The 27,383-nt window shown below is 37.6% G+C and overlaps 2 protein-coding genes across 3 annotated transcripts in view; one reads left to right on the forward strand and one right to left on the reverse strand.

The window, feature by feature from the left end:
- The window catches only part of LIN7A (lin-7 homolog A, crumbs cell polarity complex component), a 316,647-nt gene that overhangs the window by 234,407 nt on the left and 54,857 nt on the right, over positions 1-27,383 (forward strand). The window lies entirely within an intron of this gene.
- Positions 19,248-27,383, reverse strand: part of PTPRQ (protein tyrosine phosphatase receptor type Q) — a 283,288-nt gene continuing 275,152 nt past the window's right edge. Inside the window, exons 51-52 of one of the 2 annotated variants that reach the window (XM_025284400.3) lie at positions 20,742-20,865; positions 19,248-20,495 (exon numbers count right to left, since the gene is read on the reverse strand). In XM_025284400.3, the coding sequence (XP_025140185.3) occupies positions 20,458-20,495; positions 20,742-20,865 (162 nt within the window). In that variant the 3' untranslated portion in view covers positions 19,248-20,457. Of the gene's footprint in view, positions 20,496-20,647; positions 20,866-27,383 lie in introns of those variants that run through there. The other variant, XM_044941897.2, reaches the window with a different exon arrangement.

Raw genomic sequence — 27,383 nt, forward strand, 5'->3', positions numbered from 1 at the left:
CACACCAGGCTCCCCTGTCTGTCACCGTCTCCCCTAGTTTGCTCAAACTCATGTCCACTGAGTCAGTGAAACCGGGTTCATAAAAGCAGATTCTGTTATAGCTGAAAAAGCAGAACTGAGGGCCAGATAGGAAATAGTTATACTTTTTCAGCAGCGGAAAGAAAGAGGAGGAAAGGGAATAAAAGAAAGAGGGGCTGGAGGAGGAGGAGCAGGGAGAGGAAGAAAATGAACGGCACGAAGTCCAGCTTGTGGGGAGAAGAAGGGTCAGCTAGCAAGGCCAGGGAGTGGCCCTAAAGAATAGAAGGTGAAGGAAGGGCCACTGACTGAAAGGGAAAATTCAGAAGAGGCAGATTAATGCTCTCAACTTGTGGCTGCTAAATGAGTAACATGAGCCCGGGCACCTGTAATTTACCTAATCTTCAGACAGTTTGTGCCCAGAGATTCCCAAACACCATGGTAAATATAGCTTGCGTTTAGACTGACAGAACGTTCGAGTTACTGCTGAGGACAAGGGGGAGGGGCCCAACCACGCAGAGGAGAAGGGAAGCTTTTTTTTTTTAATTCAATAAAGATTTTATTTGTAGTTATAAACATTTTTTTTTTTTTGAATTGGAGGAAAATTGCTTTACAGTGTGTTGGTTTCTGCTGTACAACAATGTGAATTAGCTATATGTACATTCCCTCTCTGGTCAGCTTCTCTCCCCTTCCCTATCTCACTCATCTAAGTCATCACAGAGCACCAGGCTGGGCTCCCTGTGTTACAGAGCAACTTCTCAGAGCTGTCTGCTTTACACATGATAGTGTGTCTATGTTGACGCCACTTTCTCCATTTGTCCCAAAGGCAAATCCCCTGCAACCTCCAGATAGCAGCAGTGAGAAGTTGGGCAGAGAAAAGCTGGGCTGGGCAGCGGCCTTTTTCAAGCAGCTCTGAAGAAGTGTGTCTAAGACAAGCAGAAACGAACCAGAGAGGCTGCTCTTCAGATGTTTCAAGAAATTTATTTTTTTACTCTTTGCTCTCAATCCCCATATAACCTGTGTTCAGTTCATGCGCTAGACACAAAGGGCTACTGAAGGAAGCTGCAGCTCATTTATTTTCTAGGCACAACATCTAGGGAAAGAGACAATAAATAGGAGTGTTTCTCCTCTACCCCAGAAACACTCATTCCTTGGTGTTTAAAAAATGAAGTTCCCTTTAAAATTCTGCGCACTCCCTGTCTTCACTCAGATTGAGGGATTTTAGAGCAACATTTGTGAAACATTACAGTGTTTCTAGGTTAAGTGTTCCTACCCTGTGGGTTGCCAACTGGGGAAGGTTTGCTTAGGACAAGTACACTGAAGGTCCTGCTTTCGGGACTAAGCTTGGGAAATCCCCAGGCAAATCAGAACAAGCTGTAAGCATCTATCCAGGATAGATGGGTAGAATCTATTCATAGATATGAGCAATGGACAGAGTACAGGATGTATAGGCTTTTTTCTTTAAAGAGAATTATAGTGATTACAAGTATGGGATTTGATGTTAGACATAAGTTCTAGATTCAGCTCTGCCACTTGCTAATATTTGACCTTGGGCAAGTAATTTTAACTTCTCTTAAGTCTCAGCTAGTCCATAAGATGGAAATGATATTACCTTATAAGGTGGTTTTAATGATTAAAACAATGTTAATAAGCACCTAATATACAGTATCCAGCACACAGTAAACAATACAAACTGGTATTATTTCAATTGTTTGAAGAAAAGAAAAATCACCCATCTACCTCTTGCCTCAATAAATCATACTTTGGTTTTTTTGTCCTACATATGACCAAAAATTTTATATTATGTAATATTATATAATGTAAATTTTATATTAAATAATTTTAAGAATATAAATATAATATCATGTATATATGGTCTTTTTCACTTAAACGTAATAGTTTATGTAATCATAAACTTTTTTCATGATGCTCCTAATAACTGTTTAAAATGTCTAAGATATATGGAATGGCCTTTCAATGTTGTTTACATCTTTTAAAAACTAAATGATTGTGATCTTCAGATGAGCCAAATTATAGTAGGGTCTGGTGTTACCAGCTTGCTAAGCTAAACAGATGTCTCTAGTATAGAATGGTTAGCCAAGTATTTTGTTACTGCCCTCCAACTGGCTGGTTATGACATATTGTCCAAAATAGTTGGTGCTTTAAAGCCTATGTCAGAGCCTACTGTGACAAATAGTCACCACTGTACAAACACATTTATCCCATAAAGTTTCTCTACCGGTTTGGAAAAAAACAGTTGTTTAATCAGACGTACACACACATTTCACACTTTTTCAGAACTTCAGACATTTCACCTTGAGATAAATACATGTTAGCTTTTAGGATGGTAAGTGGCAGAAGCATGCCAAAAGTGATAAAATGTTTAAATTGCATATATCCTGGTGCTTTTTAAGTACAGGAATTATTTCAGTGTGTTGCTAGTCACATAAAAATTAATCATGTTAAGTTTTGTCTTCTCTAATTTCAAGATCTGGGCTAGGTGTTGTGATTGGAAAAGCCATGCTATATAATTTCACAATGTAAGCACAATCTTTTTATTAAGTTTTTTTTTTTTTCTGTTTAAGTATAAACTATATGAGATTAAAAGCTGTTTGACACTGTAATATTCCAGGATTTGTACTTTTAGAGTATAGCATAAAGAGTAGCTATATATAATTTATTTTGTAAAGTTGTAGCCATTAGTCAATTTTGAAAAAAAAAAGTGGCAATTCCTGTGTTGAAGCACTTTAGATAAATGATTTCATTATATATCACAATATTTTGGGCTTCCCCGATAGCTCAGTTGGTAAAGAATCCGCCTGCAATTCAGGAGACCCCAGTTCGATTCCTGGGTTGGAAATATGCCCTGGAGAAGGGATAGGCTACCCACTTCGGTATTCTTGGGCTTCACTTGTGTGGCTCAGCTGGTAAAGAATCCGCCGGCAATGCGGGCAATGCGGGAGACCTGGGTTCAATCCCTGGATTGGGAAAATTCCCTGGAGGAGGGAAAAGCTACCCACTCCAATATTTTGGCTTGGAGAATTCCATGGACTATATAGTCCATGAGGTTGCAAAGAGTCAGAGACAACCAAGTGACTTTCACTTCATTTCACAATGTTTTGCCAATATGATTTATCTCCATTTTAAAAGGGAATAAAACAATGAGAAATTAATCTACTCGCCCCAAATCACATGCTTATTAACTAAATTCTGACTCTTAGAGCACCTCTTACAGCTCATAAATTGATTTATATAATCAAAAAGAAGTCCTTATTCTGAGTCTCCTTACAGTGCCCAATAGAAGAGTAGCCTGCAATGGAAAAGAAAAGTCTAAGGGCAAGTTAACTTAGAGGACCTTTCAGTGTTTATCTGGCCACGCGTAGGATAACTTCCGTTTTTCTAGTGACCAAAAGAGGTACTGTTGATAGCTGTTGGCTGAGATTTGGACCTGTGTTGACCCATTGGGAAATAATGATGCAATGGTATTTTCCATGTACAGTGCCATCCTGTCCCAGAGGTCATGAAATTGCTTCTCAAATTCAAATGCTTGAAACCCATGGTCTATTGTTACTTTAAAATACACAGTAAGAAGGAAAGAGAAAGACAGTGTAGTTTAGCACACTTAGGACAGGGTAAAGGTGGAGTGGAGAGACCTTACTATCCAAGTCTTGAGTTACACAATGCGAATGTGCGTGTATGCGAAGTCGCTTCAGTCATGTCTGATTCCTTGCAACCCCACCAGACTCCTCTGTCCATGGGATTTCCCAGGCAAGAATACTGGAGTGGGTTGCCATGCCCTTCTCCAGGGGATCTGCTCCACCCGGAGATTGAACCCACATCTCTTACATCTGCATTGGCAGGTGGGTTCTTTACCACTAGCGCCACCTGGGAAGCCTACACAATGCATTTATGTCCTGTATTTCTTCCTTCCCCCTCAGTCTGCCCAGTAGACCAGTACAAGGACCAGAATTGAGGATGAGCAAGGAATTTCACCAGATAGAAGGTGTCTGAACAAATACACGGATGCTCTGTATACCTAGTCAAAACTACAGCTCACCTATAGGGAGCTGTATCTACTATATCTACGGGGCGGCTAGCAGATTATGTGGACCAAACTGGACGTCACCAATAAGTAGTCATTTTAAGACTTCTTGAAATGGGGTTTCTCAGGTACATTTGGTTGTTTGATGCTTAATTGGCCCTCCAGCCCTTTCTGTGTTGACAAGCATAGGGTGAACTCACTTTGTCTGTAACCTGTTTTCCTAATCATTTGTTTTTATATATAGTTTCATCTACTCTCTTATACTCTATAGTAGGATTGAATATTCTTAAGTAACAGCAAGTATATATTATAGCTCCTTTCAGAATAGTTCTTTACATGTTTTCAAATATTAATAGAATTGCTGTTGCTTGATATTTTCTAGTATCTTGCCTAACTTCTTTGAATTCTTTAACATAAATCTCTCTTTATAAAAGTTTCATAATCTCTAATTTCTATTTGCCATTTACCATCTCTTGTTTTTTGCTTCTTTTTGAACATTGTTAAAAAAATAGTTTGGGCTTGAAATGTTCTTTTAAAAAAAAAAATGGTGAATATGTTTTGTTCCAAGAATTACCACATCAGCTGAGTGTAGAATTTCTTTCTAAATTTGTTTTCAAGAAAACAGACGATCATATGCTTTTGGAGCTCAACAAGGTAAGGTGCCTACATAGCCCTTAAGAAAGCATTCTTTTTCTCAAAACACAGACTAATGTGAATTGTGACAAGCATGACTCTTATGATGGATATTTGGTGAAGTATGATTTTCTTTTCCTACAAACCAGGCCTCTATTAACATGGTTTCCTCAAGTCCACTTCTCACTTTCAAATCCTCTAGGAATTGACACCAACTGCCCATTTTGACACTCGCTCATTAATTTCCTTTCAATAGGACGATTCTCTCAGCTGTTGTGGCAATTGACGGTTTTACCAACTCTTCTGGTACGGCTCTTTGTTGACTATTCTTTCTGTGTTCAGGAGACGGTACAACACCAGAGGCCTGCAAGTGTGTCACAGAGTCATTAGGTGTAGTTTACCACTTGTTTCATTTCCACTCTCACCGAGGGAGACTTTGGCTGAGCCCTTAAAAAGTCAAAAGAACAGAATCAATTAGTTCTCTCCAGCAAGACTGAATGGGCTTGATATCAGGTAGATCCATGCCAGTGCTTTCTTCCCTAGCTTGCACTGTTCCACACACCCAACCTGACTGGGTCCAATAGATCTCTAGTTCACAGATTTTTTTTTTTTTTTTTCACCAATTGGGAGGTGTGTGTGCACACATTGTGTGAGGGAGGTCATTTCCCTGCCATGATTGGAAGCACTCACAGAACCCAGGGAACAGAGAATGCCTTTTGTAGCCCCTTGTGAAATATGAACGACCTTGCTAATTTCTATTCGTGATTGGGAAACCCCCAGTCACTTTGAGGATTAAAGAGCATAAAAATGAATAATAGAAGGAACGGCTGTAGAAGAGTACAGTATTTGTTTTGTAATAAAATGAAGTGGGACTGACTGTATGACTTTTCCGTGGTGCAAGTTCTTTTCCTGTGTGTCCAGTTTTGTTTTGGGTTAGTGAGAAACAGCACGTCACCAAGAAAGAATGCAGGAATCGCGGGCTACTTTATACTTTACCAATCTGTTGTGCTGTTCCTGGAAATGTTTGTATTTGATGTTTTCCAGAAGGTAGCAAATTTGTGTGTGTGTGGCTGCTATGCTTAAAGATAAGTGTAATGTGATATTTGAGTGTTTTATTTTACCTTTGTATTCAAATCAGTGAACATGGTTTAGTCCTTCAGATTTTGTTTCATCTTACAATATAATAACACTAAGAACATATGCCGCTTTAACTAAGTAATTTCAAGCTATTCATTCGTTAATATTCCCTACATGATTCTACAACAGCTAGACTTCTTATGTTTCAAACTTTATTTTTACTTCTTGGAGTGTTTGGTATTTTATATAGCTTTCTAAAGCTCCCATAGCAGAATTTTTTCTTTAATCTTATTCATTTCAATTCACTAAAAAGCTTATTTTTTTTTCTGACTTTGAAGAAAATCCCAGTCTTCTCTATGGAATAAGTTATCTTTTGAAGATTAAAGTGATGGTTAAAATCAGCTTTAGGACATATGATAATACTATAATACTATTTTTGGCAGTGGTGTGTTACTTAAAATGTTTTATAAATGCATTATCTTAGCAATAACTTCAACCACAGGAAAAAATGAAGCACGATCTTATAAGATTAGTGTGAGATTTCCTGAGGGTGCAGTAATTTAGCTCTACTTTCAGAAGTGGGCAGCAAGACTTTTCTGGGGCTCTGGGGTTTTTAATAGTCTATCTAGAATAAAGACAAATAATGGAGCCAGAGGAGGAAGGAGAGGGGGAGAGGAAGGAGAGAGGAGAGAGGGAAAGGAAAAGCTAGAAGGGGAAATGTAGGGTTATAAAATCATTCTGAGTTCAGAATTGACCACTTGGCTTCTATCAGAATCTATTCTTTTTATAAAACAACTCACAACGTTTTGAAAATCAAAGGCCTTAGCCGAAATCACGTCTTTTTAATAGTATGCTTCCTTGGTAATAGAATCTGGTGAAAAAGCACAGAATCACAGGAAGCTTGGGAGCACTTGATTTTGTCTAGTATGTTCCTATTTCAAAGTTTATGACTGTAAGAAAATACTCACAAGGGACTATTTATGGAGTGTGGATCATCAGGCGATTTCTATTTTTCTCAACTGCCTCTTTTCCTATGTCTCATATTGATTACAGCATTTTCTCCTGTGGTTATTCACAACCAAGCTCTTATCACATTGCCCTCGAGTGCTTATTTGCTCATGTAGTCCACCCTGGAGAGCAGGAACTATGTAATCATCAGTGCTTAGAAGACTCCTTGGTGGAAAGCAGGGACTGTGTAAGATCTGCTGAGTGAGAACTGTCAAAACCCTCGTCTTCCCTGAGATGAAGTAGCATCTTTCCTTATCAGATACTTATTCTTTTATTTCTATTTCTGTTTGTGATTTGGTGCTTTGCCCAAAACATTGTGCATCCAGATCAGTCAAAGATACAATGCTCATCTTATTTTAGTAGAAGTTCCTGGAAACTTTATTGGATAATAGGCACTCTGCTTAAAAAAAAAAAAAAAGAAAAAATTATATAGCAAGCTTTATTTTTGGAGCTGAAATTGCTAAGCCTTGGATACTAAATCTAAGTAATTAATTGCTTAGTCTGGCTGTCACAACAAAATTAGAGTACATCAATTTGTGTTTAGGCACTCGTGCTATGTAAGAAGACAGTATGGTAATTTATTGGCCACTTGTTTTAAAAGTATTGGTGGGTTGCTTGTTCCTAGTCACCCAGCTCCTGAGTACCTGGTCATCCTCTTTGTTCCTGGCTTCCATGTCATGAGGGTCTGCCAGCTGACCCTAAGAGTGAAGGCCTTGGGACATATGGTATCTTAGTGTTGGCCATTCTTCTGGACACTCTCCAGTTGCCACCATTTCATTTCCTGAACTTTACTTGTTCAGAGTTGCCTGGGTTCCTGAGGTAGAATAGTATGGAACCCAGCACTGGAACCAATAATCCTTAACTCCCCTCCTTGTATCCTTCAACTTTCTTCTTAATAAAGTCTTAGCTTTATAATAATAAAAATATTCTAATTTACCTTGAAATAACTTAATTTTGTACAACATTTTTTAGTCTAATATTAATACTTATTTTTAAAAAGTGGTATCTTAAATGTTTCATATCATGTAACCCATGTAAGGTGGCTCAAGACAGTAAAGAATCTGCCTGCAATTCAGGAGATCTGAGTTTGATCCCTGGGTCAGAAAGATCCTCTGGATAAAGGAATGGCAATCCACTCCTGTATTCTTGCCTGCAGAATTCCATGGACAGAGGAGCCTGGCGAGCAATAGTCCATGGGGTTGCAGAGTTGGACGCGACTGACTAACACTTTGACTTTCACTTTCTTTTCAATACATTTATGACAACTTTGAAATGATCACAGTAGTCTGTCTAAGGTGCTGTTGAAATAATCAGGCCTCAATAAACTTCTTAGAACAGAACATGTAATAGTGGAACACTTAGTAGAGCAGACCTCTCCTTTCGTGTGACTTAATTAAGATCTTTTGATGAACTCACTTATTAAATATTTTTTTTGTAAATTACATGTAATTCAGGCCTAAACTCTGAGAGTGAAATGGTCATACTTCTAGCCAATGCCATTAACTCCCAAATTGTCTTATTAAATAGCTTCATGAAAACATATTTATGGTTGAGCTGGGTCTTCATTTTTGCTAGTGGGCTTTCTCTAGTTGCTGTAACTGGGCGGTTACTCTTTGTTCTGGTTCCCAGACTTCTCACTGTAGTGGCTTCTCTTGTTGCAGAGCACAGGCTCTAGAGCATTTGGGCTTCAATAGTCGTGGCTTGTGGGCTCTAGCACGGGGCTCAGTAGCTGCGGGGCACAGGCATAGTTGCTGTGAGGCGTGTGGAATCTTCCCAGTCCAGGGATCAAACCCGTGTCTCCTCCATTGGCAGGCAGGTTCTTTACCACTGAGCCACCAGGGAAGCCCTAAAGTTCACCATTTTAAAATGTGTCATTCAGCAGTTTATAGTATTTTCACAAAGTTGTACAATCATCACCACTATTTCCATCACCCCAAGAAGAACCCTTGTACCCATCAGTAGTCACATCCCATTTCCCACTCCGTTCCTGGCAACCACTAATGAACTTTCTATGGATATGCCTATTTTGGATTTTTAGTTTAAGTGGAATAATTGCAATATGTCTGGCTTCTTTAGAAACCATGGGCGAAATGGCACTTCACTTACCTTCTCTGATGAAGGTTTTAAGACTTTCACGTCCTCCAGGCAGCATGCAGCCTGAACAATAAGATGCCCGCATGAGTTGTTTTCCAGGAACTTGGAGTCAGCTGCATCTAGTTCAGGCTGAGCCAAGAGTCAGCTGTGTCTAGTTCAAGCTGCGCTCCTTAGGGCTAGAAAGGACCCCTGACCGCTGGTCTGGGCATGTGCAGGCATGCGCACTTGTGACCTTTAAAATGTGCAGAGGCCTGTAGCTTAGTTACGCCAGTGCGGTACAAAGATTCTCTTGGCTTCTCCGAGATGATTTGACACCTATTTGCCCATCTCCTTGCTTTGCTGCAAACCTCGGCGTCTCACCGTTTTGGCTGGCTGCGAGTCGGGTGAAACAAACCGGTGAGTAACACCTTCACTTAGCATAAAGTTTTCAAGGTTGATGTTTGAATAAGTACTCCATTCCTTTTTGTGGCTGAATAATATTCCATTGTATGCATGTACCACATTTATTTATCTGTTTTTTTTTTTGCTATTATGAATAATGTTGCAGTAGAAACTTAAATGTGCGACTGTTCGTGTGGAGCCATATTTAGTTTGTTTGAACTGGTACCATGAGAAAGCCACCACGATGTGGTTAGTTGATAAATCTTTTAAGTCTGCATGGTTCCTCCTCTACAGCTTTATATCTTTTCCAAATTTTTTAAAGAATTGAGTCATTTGTCCTGTATGGTTTTCCAAACTCTGAATTTTGTTGATTGCATTTTTGGGCATAATTTAACATGTTTTTCTAGTGTCTATAATTTCATCAATTGGTAGCTTGAATGTAGATGCTTGATTGGATTCAGACTCGATGGGGGAGAGAGGGCTGGCAAGATTATATTGTACTTTTTTTATTCTACAAACCTATCTCTCTCTTTTTTTTTTTTTACTATTAGCAGCCATGCATGATCTTTGCCTAGATACATTACAGAATGAGAGGTTGTGATATCTGTTATTTATTTATTAGCTAGAATATAGTATAAAGGAAAAAAATCTGCCCTCAAATATTTTGTTTTAAAAGTGATTTTTATTTTACTTTTACTTTCTGATATTTCATTATTAGTGTAAAGAAATGCAACAGATTTCTCTGTGTTAATCTTATATCCTGCTACTTTGCTGAGTTTATCACTTCTAGTAGTTTTCGTGTGAAGTCTTACAGAGTTTCCTATTTAAAGTATTGTATTATCTGCATATAATGACAATTTTACATCTTCCCTTTCAATTTGGATACCTCTTATTTCTGGCATCACCGACTCGATGGACATGAGTTTGAGTAAACTCCGGGAATTGGTGATGGACAGGGAGGCCTGGCGTGCTGCGATTTATGGGGTCGCAAAGAGTCGGACATGACTGAGCGACTGAACTGAATTGAGCTATTTCCTCTTGGATACCTTTTGTTTTGTTTCAGGGACATACTTGTTAGAATTCTTATAAATTTTGGAGAAAATGTAAATGTTTTGCATTTGGTTAATATGACCCACTTGGCATTAGAAGTTGGTGTTTATCCTGAAAAGGTGAAATTATTTATGATTTTTTAAAGGAAATTAAGACCAAAGGAAATAAGGCATGGAACATACTAAGATTTATTCACTCCAACATCCATCTTGGTTTATCGCGAGGGGGTTAAATTTGACATGATTGCATTTTTTTTTCCCCCCTGGCAGCCAGTTTCCCTGCATCATTTCTGAATAGCAACATATCTTTTCTTCCTTGGTGGGCGATACTTTCTGATATATTAAAATCTTATGATGTGGCCTGTATTTGAAAACTTGTATGTTTCATTAGGTATTGCTTCTTATATTAGTTACACACTTCAACTTTATTTTTATAATAAAATATTTTAACATATGAAAGGAAAGTTTTCTCATCACTCTTAATCACATAAAAGTTTCTCAGTTACTTATTTCTCCAGATGTTTTCATAATGTGAACTTAAGATGTTTTCATAAATATGAAATAATCTAACACTATTAAAGATTTTTAAGTTGCCATGTTAAACTTATGAAGTAATTTTGAAAATAACCTTGTTTTTAATAATAGGCTTCCCTTACTGAAAAATCTGATCATATCATAGATTTTCCTGTTCTATAGTTTTCTTCAGAAGTACCCTCTGAGGTTAGCCTCTTGGTACTTCATGTTTTGGATGTTATCAGTGAACTAATTTTTCCCATTATTTCTTATCACTCATTAATTGGTTGTTATCATTTTTGAATATTTATTTTGTGATCACTTGTATTTGAGAACCTTTATAATAAAGCCTTTCAGTCTACTTATTTGTATCTTCTAGGTATGCAATATTTTTGTATCAAATAATGACACTTTTGACTTGTTATTTTTGTTTTTCTTATTGCTTTGGTTAGATAAGCAGTATATATTTTTGGTACCTGATTTTAATAAAATCTTTGTCTCTCAAATCTTTAGTGCCTTAGTTATTTAAAGCCTGTATGTATTTTTCATGCAATTCCCATTTATTTAGTACTGTTAAGCCACACTGAGGAGTGATCTAGAGATACATGTGTTTGTGTATCTCTGTCTAGATCTGTCTTCAGAAAGTGAGGGGTTATTGAAGCCAGCCTGAGTCTCTACTTTGTGTCTGCCCCCGAGGAAGGGCGATGCTGCTAAGCCTGGCTGGCCAGTAGGACCCTGACCCCTCATGACCCGCTTCCCTTCCTCCAGCTTTCCTGGATCTGAGCGGTGCCAGCTCCTGGCTTCTCTTCAGCCTTGCCCCACCTGCCCGCTATGATGCGATGCCTCCTCCCAGCCCACCCGCGTGTGTCCTGCCTGCCGGACTCGCCACCTGTTGCTGCTTACTGTCCTCTCTGGCCCCGGTGGCTGCCTCCGTGTGTGTACAGATTGGCAGCTGAGTCCAGACCCGCCTCTGCATCTCAGCACCTGTCTCACCTCGTGGAATATTTGGTTCCAAGTTTCTTTTGAAACTGTGCCTCCCTGCTTTTATAGTCTAATTAGTTTTGATGGAGTCTTTGAGGTGGGGGGAAAAAACATGTTAAACCTCTACCTTTCTCCTTACGGAGTAAATATAATGTAATTTAAAAAATGTTTTGAGTACTTTGGCTGTAATATTTCAGTGGCTGTTGAAATATGTTGCATTTCTATAAGTGTCCTCAAGTTTTATGTTTTGAAGGCTTACATGCTTTTAACATGCCGTTAGGAAGTGAGATGTGTATTGGTATGCACACAATATAAGGATATTGGCCATTAACTCTGCTGTTTACAAACGGCTGTGTATAGGGAAATCATATTTGTTGAAGTGTCTATAAGACAAAAAATACTGTTGAACTCGTTTTTAGTATGTTGTCTGATTGTACAGAATTCCTTTTTGTCACTTTCAGTTGTTCAAAGGATTTTTGTCTGCATACTGTTAAGATCTTAGTTTCATTCTGGGTAACTGGTGATCCTGAATAAATGACAAATTACTGTCTGCTCATTGTCTCTGCTCCCCTACTTTCATTTATCTTTGATCCAATAGTGCTTGTTTGCTCCTTGAGAAGATACTTTAGCAAATGGAGATTGGTAGGAAAATACATTGCCGTGTAGGCCATATTTTACTTCTTCTAAGGGGAACTTTCCAATTGCACGTATTAGTTCAGGTGCATCTCATACAGAAGATGATGATATACGAAATGCAATGAGGTTAAAATTGTGAGAAAAAGTTAGTCCTTATTCACAAGCAGCTGACAATCTAGTAAGAGGGGGAACGTGAGTGGAGGATAAGATCTGTTGAGAATACAGGAGCTAAAGCATGGTATTGATAACGTGTAGGGTGTGTTAAGGCAGGAAGTATCATAGTTTGGCTTAGGTCTGCAAAATTGGAGTAAGACTGGGAAAAACACTTTCTGAGTTTAACTTAATAGGCAATGTCAGGCTGCCAAATGGATGGGTAAAATAATAGAGCTGAGAGCTGGGGAGAGAAATCTGGCAACGAGTTCCTGAGATTTGGGAAAAGAGTACATCTTGGTTTGAATCAATACATATTGGAGGAGGCAGCAAATTGCAGAAAGAATATCAAACATGATATTTTAATTCAGAGGGTAGCACTACCACTGGCTGACTATATTGCATGAAAAACTTGCATAAAAGGTCTTATTTTAGATGATATTCAGAAATGTCTGTTCTTGAGGATGAGAGTAATGAGTGTTCACATGTATGTTCTGTGTCCAAATAGGTGAGATCAAAGCCACTGTGTATCTGATGGTCTCGAGGTGATGCAGTGGTGTGTGGTAGCGATGCTGTAGCCTCTAACGTCAGATTTCCAGTTTCAGTTCTGGGCTGTTTCACCTATTTGATGTGTAAACCTGGGCAGGTTATTTAACCATTTTTTTCGCTTTTGTTTTCTCATTTGTAAAAGGCAAATCATGATACCTACTTCCATGAATTGTCAGGAGATTAATATTTATAAAATCCTTAGAAGAATGCTTGGCACATAATGATTCATTAAAGCTATTATTATTCATGGTAAATGGAATTATAAGTCTATTTCATGCAAATGATTCATATCACAATTGTAAGTGTATTCTTTAAAATATAAATAAGTAAAAACTCTGAGGTAATAGCCCAGAGAAGCAGATGTTGATCCTGTTAGAAGGCACCAACTTTATGAATGTGGTGCCCTTAGATTGATGAGGCTCTGTTTTCCAGTATAAGAGTCCAGCAAGTGGATTTATATCTTCCATGGCAGTTCACCTGAAACTATAAATACTAAGTGAATACGAATATAGTTTTTAGTGAACTATAAATACTAAGTGAATAAGAACTAGTGAATCCTGTGGAAAGCACTTGCAGTATGTCAGGTTTTGTTTTTAATGTTAAAACACTGATTGCTAGTCCTTTGGGAATGGAGTAAATAATAAACATTTCGCTTCATATTGCCCTCATTCAAGCAGATGAGCAGGATACTTTGATAGGTTAGTGAAAACAGTACAGAAACATTTACATCATGGTAATAAGTTACTAAAGTTTAAATTATACTCACTTTTAAAATTATGAAATATTTCAAACAAAACTTTAAAGAATAATATTTTTTATTCATTACTTAATTTTAACAAATCTGTGTGGCCGTATAAGCTTTAGACTTTAAAACAAAATTTACAAATGTGTTTGAAACCCTTCTGGGCCCCTTGATTTCATGGCAGTTCATCTTCCTTCCTGAGTTCCTCCCATGTCAGAGGAAATCACGATTCTGATGCCCTTACATTACTATTTATGATTTTACATATGTACTATAATCAGTGAATCCATTAAATATGCACTGCTTGTATTTTAAAAATGTATGAGTAACTTTAAATATCTTAATAATTTTTTATTCTATTTTTAATCAACTTTATTGAATTATAATTTACATGAAAAAAGCATTCATTGTATGTATACAACTTAAAACATTTTAACAAATAAATACACCTGTATAAATAACACTCTACTCAAGATATAGAACTTTCAGCAACCTCCAGAAGTTCCTTTTTGTCCACTGCAGTCAATTCCCCACATAAACTCCATTCCAGGTAACCACTGATTTGATCTCCATCACTATAGATTAATTTCACCCGCTCAAGAACTACATCTAAATGGACTCTTCCAGTATGTATATTCCCCTATATTTGTTTTCTTTTCACTCAGTATAATGGTTTTGAATATTTTTTACTGTTCTCATGTGTATCAATATTTCATTTTCTTGTCAAAAAATGCCACAACTTATTTGCTCATTCCTGCTGGTGGGTATTTGGATTCTTTCCATTTTTGGCCATTGTAAATAAAGTTGCTAAGAGCACTATTAATACAAGTCCATTTCTGGAAATATATTTTAACTTCCCTTGGATAAGTGAGTAGGAGTGGCAGTACTGAGTAATATGGCAATAGGGTATTATCTTTGTAAGAAACAGTCTGTGTTTCAGAGTGGTTGCACCATATACCACAGCAGTTCCAGCTTCTCCAAATTTGTGCTGGCATGACTTGATATTACCTGTCATTTTTAACTTTAATCATTTATTAGCATGGTTACTTCATTCTGATTTGCATTTGCATTTTCTTGAGGACCAATGGTGTTGAGCATCTTTTCATGTATTGTCCATTTGTGTGTGTGTTATTTTGTAAATATACATGCATTCTGGATACCAATCCCAGGGCTTGCATCTTGTCACATTTGTGAATATTTTCTCCTATTCTCCCAGCCAGTGGCCTGAATTTTCATTTTCTTCATAGTCTTTTGAAGAGCAGAATGTTATAATTCTGATGAAGTACAATATATCAGCTTTTTCTTTCATATTTCTTTGTACTCTAAGACATTCTTTGCATGTCCCAAAGTCATGAGGATTTTATTAACTTTTTTTCTATAAGCTTTATAGTTTAAGCTTTACATTTAGGTCTGTGTTGAACTTCAAGTTAATATTTGTGTGTGTGATATAGGCTAGGGATGAGGCTAAAGATGAAGATTCATGTTTTCCAAATGGGCATCCAGTCATTCCAGCACTATTTATTGGGAAGACAGTCTTTTCTCCATTGAATTACTTTGTCACCTTTGTTGACACCTAATTGACCAGCTATGTGAGAATCCATTTTTTTTACTTTGTATTTTTTTTAATAGAAATGCTATAGATGTATACATCAATGCAGTGTAAATCATTCAGCAGTATTCTATTTGAATACTTTGGCTATTCTAGATTTTTTTTGCATCATTTCTATATAAACTATAAGCAAGTTTATTGATTTCTAGAAAAAAAGCCTTATGGGATTGATATTCCATTTAATCCATAGATCAGTATGAGGAGAATTGATGTTCTGAGTTCATGGACATGCATTATAAAAATTTTATTTAAGCCTGCTTCAATTCATATCAGTATTGTTTCTAGTGTATGTTTCTTGCAGATACTTTGTTAAACTTATTCTAAGCATTTCATGCTATCTTTAATGGCATTTTAAATGACCATTTCCAGTTGTTCAGTTGTCAAGATAAAATTGATTTTTTTTTTGTATCTTGATCTCATATTCTGTAATATGTTTTAAAGCTCTTTATTATACATAGTGATTTTTGTAGTTTCCTCAGGAATTTCCTCATAAATAATTACACTCATATAGACAGTTTTGTCTCTTCATTTACAAACCTTTTTCTTGCCTTAGTGTAATGACTAGGAACATCAATGTGGAATAGAAGTTGTGAGCGCATACTCAGTTGCTCTGTCATGTCTGACCCTTTGCAACCCCATGGACCGTAGTGTGCCAGGCTCTTTTGTCCATGGAATTTTTAAGCCTAGAATACTGGAGTGGGTTGACATTTGAGATCTTCCCTGAAGTTGTGAAAGTGGGCATTTTTGCCTTTTTTTTGCCCTTAGAGTGAAGGCCTCTAATATTTTACCTGGTGACTCAGGCAGTTAAAAGTCTGCCTGCAATGCAGGAAACCTGGGTTTGATCCCCGGGTCAGGAAGATCCCTTGGAGTAAGAAGTGGCAACCCATTCCAGGATCCTTGCCTGGAGAAACCCATGGACGGAGGAGACTGGCGGGCTACAGTCTATGAGATCACAAAGAGTTGGACAAACTGAGCGACTTTCACTGTCATGACACTATGTAGCTTTTTGTATTTGCCTTTAATCAAATTTCGGTGGTGCTTTGAGCACTTTGAATATGTTGTTTCATTGTCAGTTGGCTTGCATTGTTTCTAAATAGAAGCCAGGACATTATCTTATCTTGAACTCCTCAATAGGTCTATTTTCTTTGTGAGGTTTACAAATTTTATCTTTTTCATTGGCTTTCAGTGACGTGATTATGATATGCAGCGTCCATCTTTACTAAATGTGGTCTCAGGTGCATCTAGTAAGCTTTTATTATGTTTATCTGTGATAATGGACACAGTAGAGGAATCTAGAATCTTAGAGGAATTTATAAGGATTAATCAGGTATAAAAGTATTATGGGTGTAAAAGTATTCTAAAAAGTTTCTAATTTACTAAAATGACTTCTCAATCTAATACTTTCAGTAAAAATGAAAATAATTTCAAGCTTGCAATTCTAAAGAAACAATCCCATTAACAAGGGAGAGTAATGCTTTTCATCTGGAGAAGGAAATGGCAACCCAGTACTCTTGCCTGGAGAATCCCAGGGATGGGGGAGCCCGGGTGGGCTGCCATCTATGGGGTCGCACAGAGTTGGACTGAAGCGACTTAGCAGCAGCAGCAGCCAGTACTCTTGCCTGGAGAATCCTATGGATGGAGGAACCTGGTAGCTTACAGTCCATGGGGTCGCAGAGTTGGACAGGACTGAACAATTTCACTTTCACTTTCACTCTATTGAGTTAATTTTATTTTCAAATGACTGTATTTCAGACACTGATTTGGTATGTCCATTTGAAACATCTGAAATGGAAATTGTCTTCATTTGTTTTCCAAATCATATTTTGTCATTTGTATACATGTTTATCTGTTCACTTTAGTCCAAACATTCCTTGGGAATGCTCTTAGTCATTCATGAAAAGAAAGTATCACTGGTCTTATTTAGCAGAAGTCAATAAATCTGCTATAATTTTCTCTTTAGTGCATGTGACACAGACATACAAATGTGGAACTAATATCACAAGGTACAATACAATCGTAAAGCGGGCTGTGTTATCTTACTGATAAGCGTACACACTGTCCAGCCGGGATAAAATATTGTAAAAAATTATCTTTGTGCGATTCCTTGTGCTTTTTGAAACACTTTGATATGTGTGGTCTCATCTGTTCTGTAGAACATCTTCATGAACTGATGGGTATATGAGTTTTGATTCCAAATGGTATCTTTATGCGTTTATGATGTCATTTACCACACAGTGATCCTAAGAAGGCAAGCCAAGATTATGCTTTATAAACATTTTTATTCCACATTTTCACTTTTTAGTATCAGGCAGTTGGGAATTTCAGATCATTTTGTGTTACTGGCATCATCAAAATTTTTACCATGAGTTTTCTAAAAAGTTGGCCTACAGAAATGGACCTGCAACAATAATGTCATGACATAGAGAGTGCTGAACTTCATTTTTAAAATCTAGTGTTTGATACCAGATGTGAAGAGTGAATCGCCATCTCCTCTACGAAGAGGGCAAGGTTTCATTAGCTTTTTCAAAAGACTTAAACATTTCACCTATAAAGTGAAAGAAGAAAATTATGCGTTTTAAAGCAGCATGAAAGTAGAGGTGATACCCACAGCTGCTCTCATTTCTGACAAACAATTCTGAGAGGCTCCAGTTTCATTTGGTTCAGATGAAACACATGTTGCTCATTTATTGTACGTATGCTTCAATGTATTTTGACAAATCGGATCTAAAAATGTTACAGATGTCCCTCACTATTTTAATTTGCACTTAGTAGCCACCTATAACACTTGGCTGTAAACTAGCCTTTTTCACAGTATAATTAAGAGAAAATTTAGCTATCTTTAATATGTGAATTTCAATTTAGTTTCAGTTAGTTTTGTGATGCAACTAGTGAACTATACACTTAACAGGTGCTCTGTTACAGGTGTTTTATATATAACGAAGATGAATCTTTTTAGACATGTTTCAAATAATTTCAGGTGGAAATAGTTATTCTAATCCTGTCTTTTAGAGATTCGTTATTCATTGTACGGCCTGAAATCAAGCAGCAATATAACTTGAGTACTTTCAAAGTGATGAGTCTTAGGTCTTATCCTAGACCTGCTGAAGTAGAATCTACCTTTTAACACAATCCCCAGGTGATTTGTATGCACAGTGAAGACTGGTAAGCACTCTTTTAGAGGAGGCTTTGTTTCAAAACTTTGTTTTATATGCACATATGCATATACACGTGGGCCAACTCTATTCTGCACTCTGCTTTATATAGATACTATTGAAAATGGACTTGCTTGTGGATTGAACTATTTCTTTTCTTATTTAATACATTTAAAAGTAGACTTCCAGTACGTTCCACAGGTCTGTCTTCCGTGAATACAAAAGTTCACATTCATAAGTACTGGCTTACCACATGTTTTCAATGAGTGACACATGAAACAAATTGAAGAACTTATTTTTTACTGTTTTCTCTAACTTTCTATAGTGTAAACTTTCTGGTTGGAACATTAATATTTTATTTACACACTCTTGCCATTAAAAAGCAGAAAGTGGAATTGCTGGGAAAACTAAAGGATTTAATTTCTTGGGTGATAAATTCAATTTTTAAAATTATTTACTATTTTTGAGTACCTTGGGAAATGATCGTATATTAATTATACTACATTACTGTAATTATATATACTTCATGTTAAGATAATCACTAATTATATCTTAATATGTGATACAAAATCAAATTTTTGTTTATAAGGACCTCTGAAATCATGCTTCAAAGTAACAATTCCTTAAAATTCAATTTTATTGGCCATTACATTTTCTACATGTGTATTCCAGCAGAAATAAACATACTATGATTCTTACCATAGAAGAAATAAAATAATACTATTTTATGACCCTTAATTGAATCTATGACAATAATTTCATATAGTTCAAAACTTAGCACATTGTTACTATCTAACAAAAGGAGGGTGAATTATTTTCTTTAAAAAACTCTCTAATTTGCTATGGTCTAGTTAATTTTTTGTGTTCCGTTCCACCAAATATACTCCTCAATCATCAGCCTTAGGAAATGAAGTCAAGACCGTTTTCTGTAGTCTGTTCAGAAGTGTCTGTTGGCACCACGGCAGCACATCCTGGGTTTTCAAACTTGAGACTCATCACCTTTTTATTACTGTTTTCAAACATTTCTGCTGAAAAAATCCTCCAAAATTGTTATTAGGTTGAATACATATCTGTGGACAAATACTGATACATTTAACCCAACAGTATAGTGGTACAGCTTGTTCCTGAAAACATACAGATATAGACAGGCTAGAAAAGTACCAGACAACTTCATATGCTCCATCGCACTGTCTAATTTTTCCTTCTGTTTTTTCAAGCTAAAGATTACAGTGCAACTGAAATAGCCCTAAGTGTACCCGAAGAGCTACCGTGTGTTGTATAAAGGCTAAGTAATCCGGGGAGTGTCAGGGGGTTACTGTCAGCTGTTTGAGATCATGAGATGGTATCTCAGCACTCATAAAACAGAGGATTCAAAACACAGGAGCATACATGGAAGTACAGATCATTATGACAGTCCTGGAAGTTATCCACGAGAAAAGTCAACACCCTGGAGGCCAAAATAACACTACTGAATCAACATTTACAACTTCTGTTCAAGACCGAATCCAGTATGTAGGGAAAATTCACATTGAAACATTAAATATAATTTTATATTTGGCTCATTCTCCAAATACAGAATGCTTCAAAAATCTCTGGGATATCTCTTCTTAAACAATTTAAGTTTATAATATTCTGTACAAAACAGACAACTATCTTGAATTAGCTATTTCCTAGGACTATTCATAAAATATAAGTTTAGTAAGGCACAGTAAGGGCAGCATAGAGATTTACTTAAGGCTATACATTTCAAATCAGAAGAATAAGGGGATAATTTTGGCCCCTGGGGTTTGAAAATATCTTCCAGTTGTAATCTTTGGTCTGAATATTTACATGGTGGTTTCTTCCCATTCAAGCTCAACATCACCTATAACATAAAAACATGCCATAAGAGAGAATTGAAATTAACAGTTCAAAAGATTTAAATGTTTCATGATAAAAATATAATGTACATGGAAAGGCTATTATCCTAACTTGGATTAGAGAGAAATTAAAAAATTGATATGTTTGCTAGCCAAGCTTCTAAACCATTTTCAGTAAATGGTGATTATTGAATTACTGCTCCTGTTATAGGTGGTAAACTCGTACGTTGATATACAGTGCCTCTGTTTACCTTCCATGGCATCCAAAGAGTCCATCTTCTGAAGTGCTGAATAGTTAACAAAACAGATGAGCTGATTATTTCCTTTACTTGATAGGAGATCCAGAACGCACTGATGTAAAAAGATATACTGTGCCTAGACACCAAAGAAAGGGTGGTTAAAAATAAATAAATGGGGTGGGGATTTTTCTTACAAGGAGGGGCTATACTTTTTACATTTAAAAGTAATAATGAATTCAACAAATGTTCAACAGCTAAGTTAAAGGCACAGAATTTACCAAGTATATAAATGATTTTCTATCATTTCAAACATAAGGTTTGCTGAACTCCTGTGGGGTTTTTTGTAGCTTCCAGTTTTTTTTTTTCCTTAGTACTTGTTATTAAATACCAACTGTTCATATGTTCTTTCTTGCTGTGATTATAAAAACTAAAAAAAATTATATTATTTAAATTTGTTTATGTTTTTCTTTTAGGGCATGATTGAGTAATTTTTCTTATACTTTTCTTGTTAGAATGGCTTTTGGAATGTAGATGCTAAATTTAGTTTCAAAAGCTGTGGCTGAGCATACCTACACACCAAAGGCACATGTAGAGTATGGTTAACAATTCTGTTACTCACCCAGCATTTGGCCTACTTAATGTCAAGGATCTAGTCTCTGTAAATACAAGGCAGTTGACCATTGAGATATTCAAAGATGTGTAACATTTCGTCTAGTGTTTGGAATAGATTTAGTACCACCTGAGTTCTTTAAGTTTATTCAATATAATTCAATGACCTGTTAGCATTTCTGGGTTTGGACTCTTCCAAAGGTTATTTAAGGTTGCAATCATAGTAAAGCACCCTCATTTTCACATAGGAAAGGTACCTGAATTTAAAGGAATATAACCAAATGTTTAAGATAACACACATACATACTGACAACTGATTTAAATATAATGTCCTCTAAGTGACCATCTTAAGAAGTTATATCTATTGCTAACTATACCTCAAAACCTTTTTGGAATTACACTAGTTGAGACACTCTTCAGAAATCGCTGGTCATTATCAGGAATACCTATTTCTTCGTGGATTACAAAATGTTTCCACAGACGTCTCATCAGTGGAATGTCGGTTCTGTGAGGACAGAACTCGGACATATTCACTGCTATATTCCCATTGCTTGTAATAGTGGCTGGAATGTGGTAGTTGCGTAATGAATGTTTGTTGACTTAGCCTCATGTAATTCTCACAGTTAGTCCATCTTTACCATTTAAGGACAGGCTTGATTTGGAGAGCATACAAAAGTCATTAGAGATCAAGTTTGTATGTAAGAGGGATGATCAAGTTACATAATTCAATTTTGGTGAGAAAGGAAGGGTTATAAGGGAATAAAAATTCTATTAAAATTGCTGTTAACATTCTTCTCAAGGTAATTCTAAAAGAGTATTTTAAAATGTACATCACACAGTACATTTTAAAATACTATTAGCAGAAATATGTTGACATGATATAGTTTCTTTGAAAACAGCATTCATGTAAATTTATGATTTCCGTTATTTGAAAAAACACATTTGAACTTGAAGTCACATTTGATATGTTCTGACTGTCCAGATCTCATCTTCTCCACTGGAAAGAATGATGGGCGTAAACTCTGCCAGCAGGGCAGGCTGAGCTCCATGGGGCAGTGCTACATGTTCCAGGATCTCTCTGCAGTGGTGTGTTATTGCCAAAGAGTCAGTGAAGAATTCAGTTCCAGTTTCTACCCTAGATAGTCCTGTTACCATAAGAATTACGTTTTTCTGATGTTTGGTTTCCTCATCTGGGGGATCAGAAAGGCTATAAGATTGAAGGCTAGCCAGATAGATAAATCAATCAATTGATCGATGGATCTGGCAGCAAAAAGAAAAACTAGGCACCAAAAATAATTCTTTTTTTCTTTTTCTTCAGGAGTTTACATCAGTCAGTTTTCAAGAGATCCAGAGCAGGAAAGGGATTTCATCCAGACTAACCTTATTTGAGGCAGGAATAGTATCTCAGGATATTATCTCACTGCAGAGTATTCTCTGACAAGGCTCTTTCAGATCTCTTGGGGCTGCTGTGAACTGTGGCTTGGTACACAGTGAAAGAACTTTTGGTTCTCCTTGCTTAAACCCCTCGGGTGTCTTTTCATGGTGCTATGTTGCCGAGGTTCCCACCTCCCCACCCCTGGCCATGGCTACTGCAGTCTGTGCTGAGACAGCGTTCTTCACAGACGTTGGGATCATTCCCAAGTGCCAATAGGAGAAAATAAGAAACCACTCTTGTGCAAGGCAATGCTGATTTGTAAGGACTGGAGCTAAGGTGTGGTCATTTCCCTTTTTTTCATCACAGAGAAAAGACAGTAGACAGCTTCGCTTCTGGGAACAAAGTTAGGTGAAAGACAGCTAGCTGTGCATACCATGTTTTAAGCAAGGATCTGAGAATGGTGAATTACACGGTTTACAAAGTGGAGGCTAATTATTTAGTAAACATGGATCTATCTTAATTTTATAACTTCTTATGGAAAGGGTGGAAGTGAAAGCGTTAAGTGCTTAGTCGTGTCCGACTCTTTGCAACTCCATGGACTGTAGCCCACCAGGCTCCTCTGCTCATGGGATTCTCCAGGCAAGAATACTGGAGTGGGTAGCCTTTCCCTTCTCCAGGGGATCTTCCTGACCCAGGGATCGAGCCTGGGTCTCCCGCATTGCAGGCAGATTCCTTACCATCTGTGCCACCAAGGGAAGGTTACCTATATTTTTATGGATACTGATGAAGATGTGTCTTGTGCTCAGTTGTGTCTGACTCTTTGTGACGCCAGCCAGGCTCCTCTATCGAATACTGGAGTGGGTTGCCATCTCCTTCTTCAGGGGATCTTCCCCATCCAGGGATTGAACCTGTGTCTCCTGCATTGCAGGCAGAATCTTTACCTGCTGAGCCATCAGGGAAGATGAAGATGTATTTATCTCAAATATCCCAACTAATATTCATGATTTCTACCTATTGATTCAGTGACTTTTATCAGGATTTTAATGACCCGCCACCTTTTTATGCCAAAAAGCAGTTGGCACAACAATATTGTCAGACATTTACTGCATGTTTGGGGCTTTCAGATACTTTCTTTTATTTAATACTGACAATAAAATTATGTAACACAGCTATTTTACAAAAGAGAAATAGCTTAGAGAAGTTAACTAAACAAAGTCACAAAGCCAGAAATTAGCAGGACTGGAATCTGAACTCAATTCTCTGACTCCAAAATTCATGCTCTTTCCATTCCCCTACCCAACCTACAACAGTTTCCTCTGGCTGGTTATTCCAGCACAATGTATGAAGTTTACGTATGAAGTGTATGCTGCTGCTGCTGCTAAGTCACTTCAGCCGTGTCTGACTCTGTGCGACCCCATAGACGGAAGCCCACCAGAATCCCCCGTCCCTGGGATTCTCCAGGCAAGAACACTGGAGTGGGTTGCCATTTCCTTCTCCAATGCATAAAAGTGAAAAGTGAAAGGGAAATCGCTCAGTCGTGTCCGGCTCTTTGTGACCCCATGGACTGCAGCCTACCAGGCTCCTCCATCCATGGGGTTTTCCAGGCAAGAGTACTGGAGTGGGGTGCCATTGCCTTCTTCAGTATAAAGTGTATATGGAGTACTAAATTGTGTGAAATTATTCACAGGCATTCTTGAACACACTTGTTACAAAGTTTGGTTCCATGAAGCTGTACAGCTTGACAAAATCCAACTTTTATTATTTGAAGACTGAATCTACTCTCTAGAATGAAAGAAATCTCACTCATTCCCATCCTTTAACTCATCCAGGAAAGTCAACCCATCTTGATCAGTGCCAAGAACATTGCTCACCACATACATGTGTACACCTAGGAACATGGAGGAAAATGTTAGCTATTTATCCTATTCTCATGTTTTAATCATCACTAATAGTTGTATTGATATCGAAGCCCTTAAAAGATCCCTGGATAAGAACCAGCTACAAAATTTATGGGGCTCACTACAAAGTGAAGATGCGAGCTTCCTTCATCAAAACTGGGGCTTCCCTGGTGGCTCAGATGGTCAAGAATCCTCCTGCAATACAGGAGACCAGGGTTTGGTCCCTAAGTCAGGAAGATCCCCTGGAGAAGGGAATGGCTACCCACTCCAGTATTCTTGCCTGGAGAGTTCCAAGGACAGAGGGGCCTGGTGGGCTACAGTCCATGAGGTTGCAAAGAGTTGACTAACACTTTTCCTCAAAATTAATAAAGACTTTCAAAACAGTGACAGCAGGCATCAAATCAAGTGCAAGGCCCTTTTGAGGGTGGGGACCTATGAGTTTGAATAGATTGCATACTCATGAAACTGAGCCTGGCCACAAGTCACAGTCCATTTCTAAAGTTTTGGAAGGGAAGAATGATACTTCTCTCATGTGTTCCCTTTCAGCATTTAAAGGAATGCATATGGATGACAGTACTTAGCTTTACCTAGCCATTACATAATTAAAGTGGCTTTAAAAGATTCCTACAAAAAGACTCGGGGTCATAGATATTATTTATCAGCAAAATACAAATGAATGACAAGAAAACGGCAGGACTGACATTTTTCATACCCCTAGAATAACTGTCTTATAGCCATACTATGAGGTGATTACAACAATGTAATCAGATCTCTCAGTGAGCTAGACCACTTATAAAAACTATAAATAATTTAAAATATATATTTGAAGACCACTATTGAAACAGAATTATTTTCTGCTAATTATATATTTTATCTTTTGAAAATACCTAATGATAACATGAGTATTAGTCACTTTGTTGTTGTTCAGTCACCCAGTCGTGTCCGACTCTTTGTGACCCCATGGACTGTAGCACACCAGGCCTCCCTGTCCATCACCAACTCCTGCAGCAAGTTTAAACTCATGTCCATCGAGTCAGTGATGCCATCCAACCATCTCATCCTCTGTCGTCCCCTTCTCCTCCCACCTTCAGTCTTTCCCAGCATCAGGGTCTTTTCTAAGGAGTCAGTTCTTCACATCAGGTGGTAAAAGTATTGGAGTTTCAGCTTCACCATCAGTCCTTCCAATGAACACCCAGGACTGATCTCCTTTAGGATGGACTGGTTGGATCTCCTTTCAGTCCAAGGGACTCTCAAGAGTCTTCTCCAACAGCACAGTTCAAAAGCATCATTTCTTTGGCTCTCAGCCAAACTGAGAGTTTTTACAGTCCAACTCTCACATCCATCATGTGACATGACTACTGGAAAATCCATAGCTTTGACTATATGGACCTTTGTTGGCAAAGTAATGTCTTTTTTTTTTTTTTCCTGATTCTTTTTTAAATTTATTTTTTAATTGAAGGATAATTGCTTTACAGACTTTTGTTGTTCTTTGTCAAACTTCAACATGAATCAGCCATAGATATATATATAGCCCCTCCCTTTTGAACCTCCCTCACATCTTCCTCCGCATCCGACCCCCCTAGGTTTTTGCAGAGCCCTTGTTTGAGTTTACTGAGCCATACAGCAAATTCCCATTGGCTATTTTACATATGGTAATGTATATGCTGGCTAGGTTGGTCATAGCTTTTCTTCCAAGGAGCAAGCGTTGTCTTTTAATGTCATGGCTGCAATCACCAACTGCAGTGATTTTGGAGCCTCCCCCCCAAAATAAGCTCTGTCACTGTTTCCCCATCTATTTGCCATGAAGTGATAGGACCAGATGCCATGATCTTCGTTTTCTGAATGTTGAGCTTTAAGCCAACTTTTTCACTCTCCTCTTTCACTTTCATCAAGAGGCTTTTGAGTTCCTCTTCACTTTCTGCCATAAGGGTGGTGTCATCTGCATATCTGAGGTTATTGATATTTCTCCCGGCAGTCTTGATTCCAGCTTGTGCTTCATCCAGCCTGGCATTTTGCATGTACATTTTATATGTACACTGCATATAAGTTAAATAAGCAGGGTAACAATATACAGCCTTGATGTACTCCTTTCCTAATTTGCAACCAGTCCATTGTTCCATGTCTGCTTCTAACTGCTGCTTCTTGACCTGCATACAGATTTCTCAGGAGGCAGGTAAGGTGGCCTGGTATTCCAATCTCTTGAAGAATTTTCTACAGTTTATTGTGATCCACACAGTGAAAGGCTTTGGCATAGTCAATAAAGCAGAAGTAGATGTTTTTCTGGAACTCTCTTGCTTTTTCTGTGATCCAGTGGATGTTGGCAATTTGATCTCTGGTTCCTCTGTCTTTTCTAAATCCAGCTTGAACATCTGTTAGTTCATGGTTCATGTACTGTTGAAGCCTAGCTTGGAGAATTTTGAGCATTACCTTACTAGCGTGTGAGATGAGTGCAATTGTGCGGTAGTTTGAATATTCTTTGGCATTGCCTTTCTTTGGGATTGGAATGAAGACTGACCTTTTCCAGTCCTGTGGTCACTGCTGAGTTTTCCAAATTTGCTGGCATATTGAGTGTAGCACTTGCACAGCATCATCTTTTAGGATTTGAAAGAGCTCAGCTGGAATTCCATCACCTCCACTGTATTTGTTTGCAGTGATGCTTCCTAAGGCCCACTTGACTTCTCATTCCAGGATGTCTGGCTCTAGGTGAATGGTGACACCATCATTGTTATCTATCTGACTCATGAAGATCTTTTTTGTACAGTTCTGTGTATT

Source organism: Bubalus bubalis, chromosome 4 (genome assembly GCF_019923935.1).
Source record: "Bubalus bubalis isolate 160015118507 breed Murrah chromosome 4, NDDB_SH_1, whole genome shotgun sequence".
Lineage (NCBI taxonomy): Eukaryota > Metazoa > Chordata > Mammalia > Artiodactyla > Bovidae > Bubalus > Bubalus bubalis.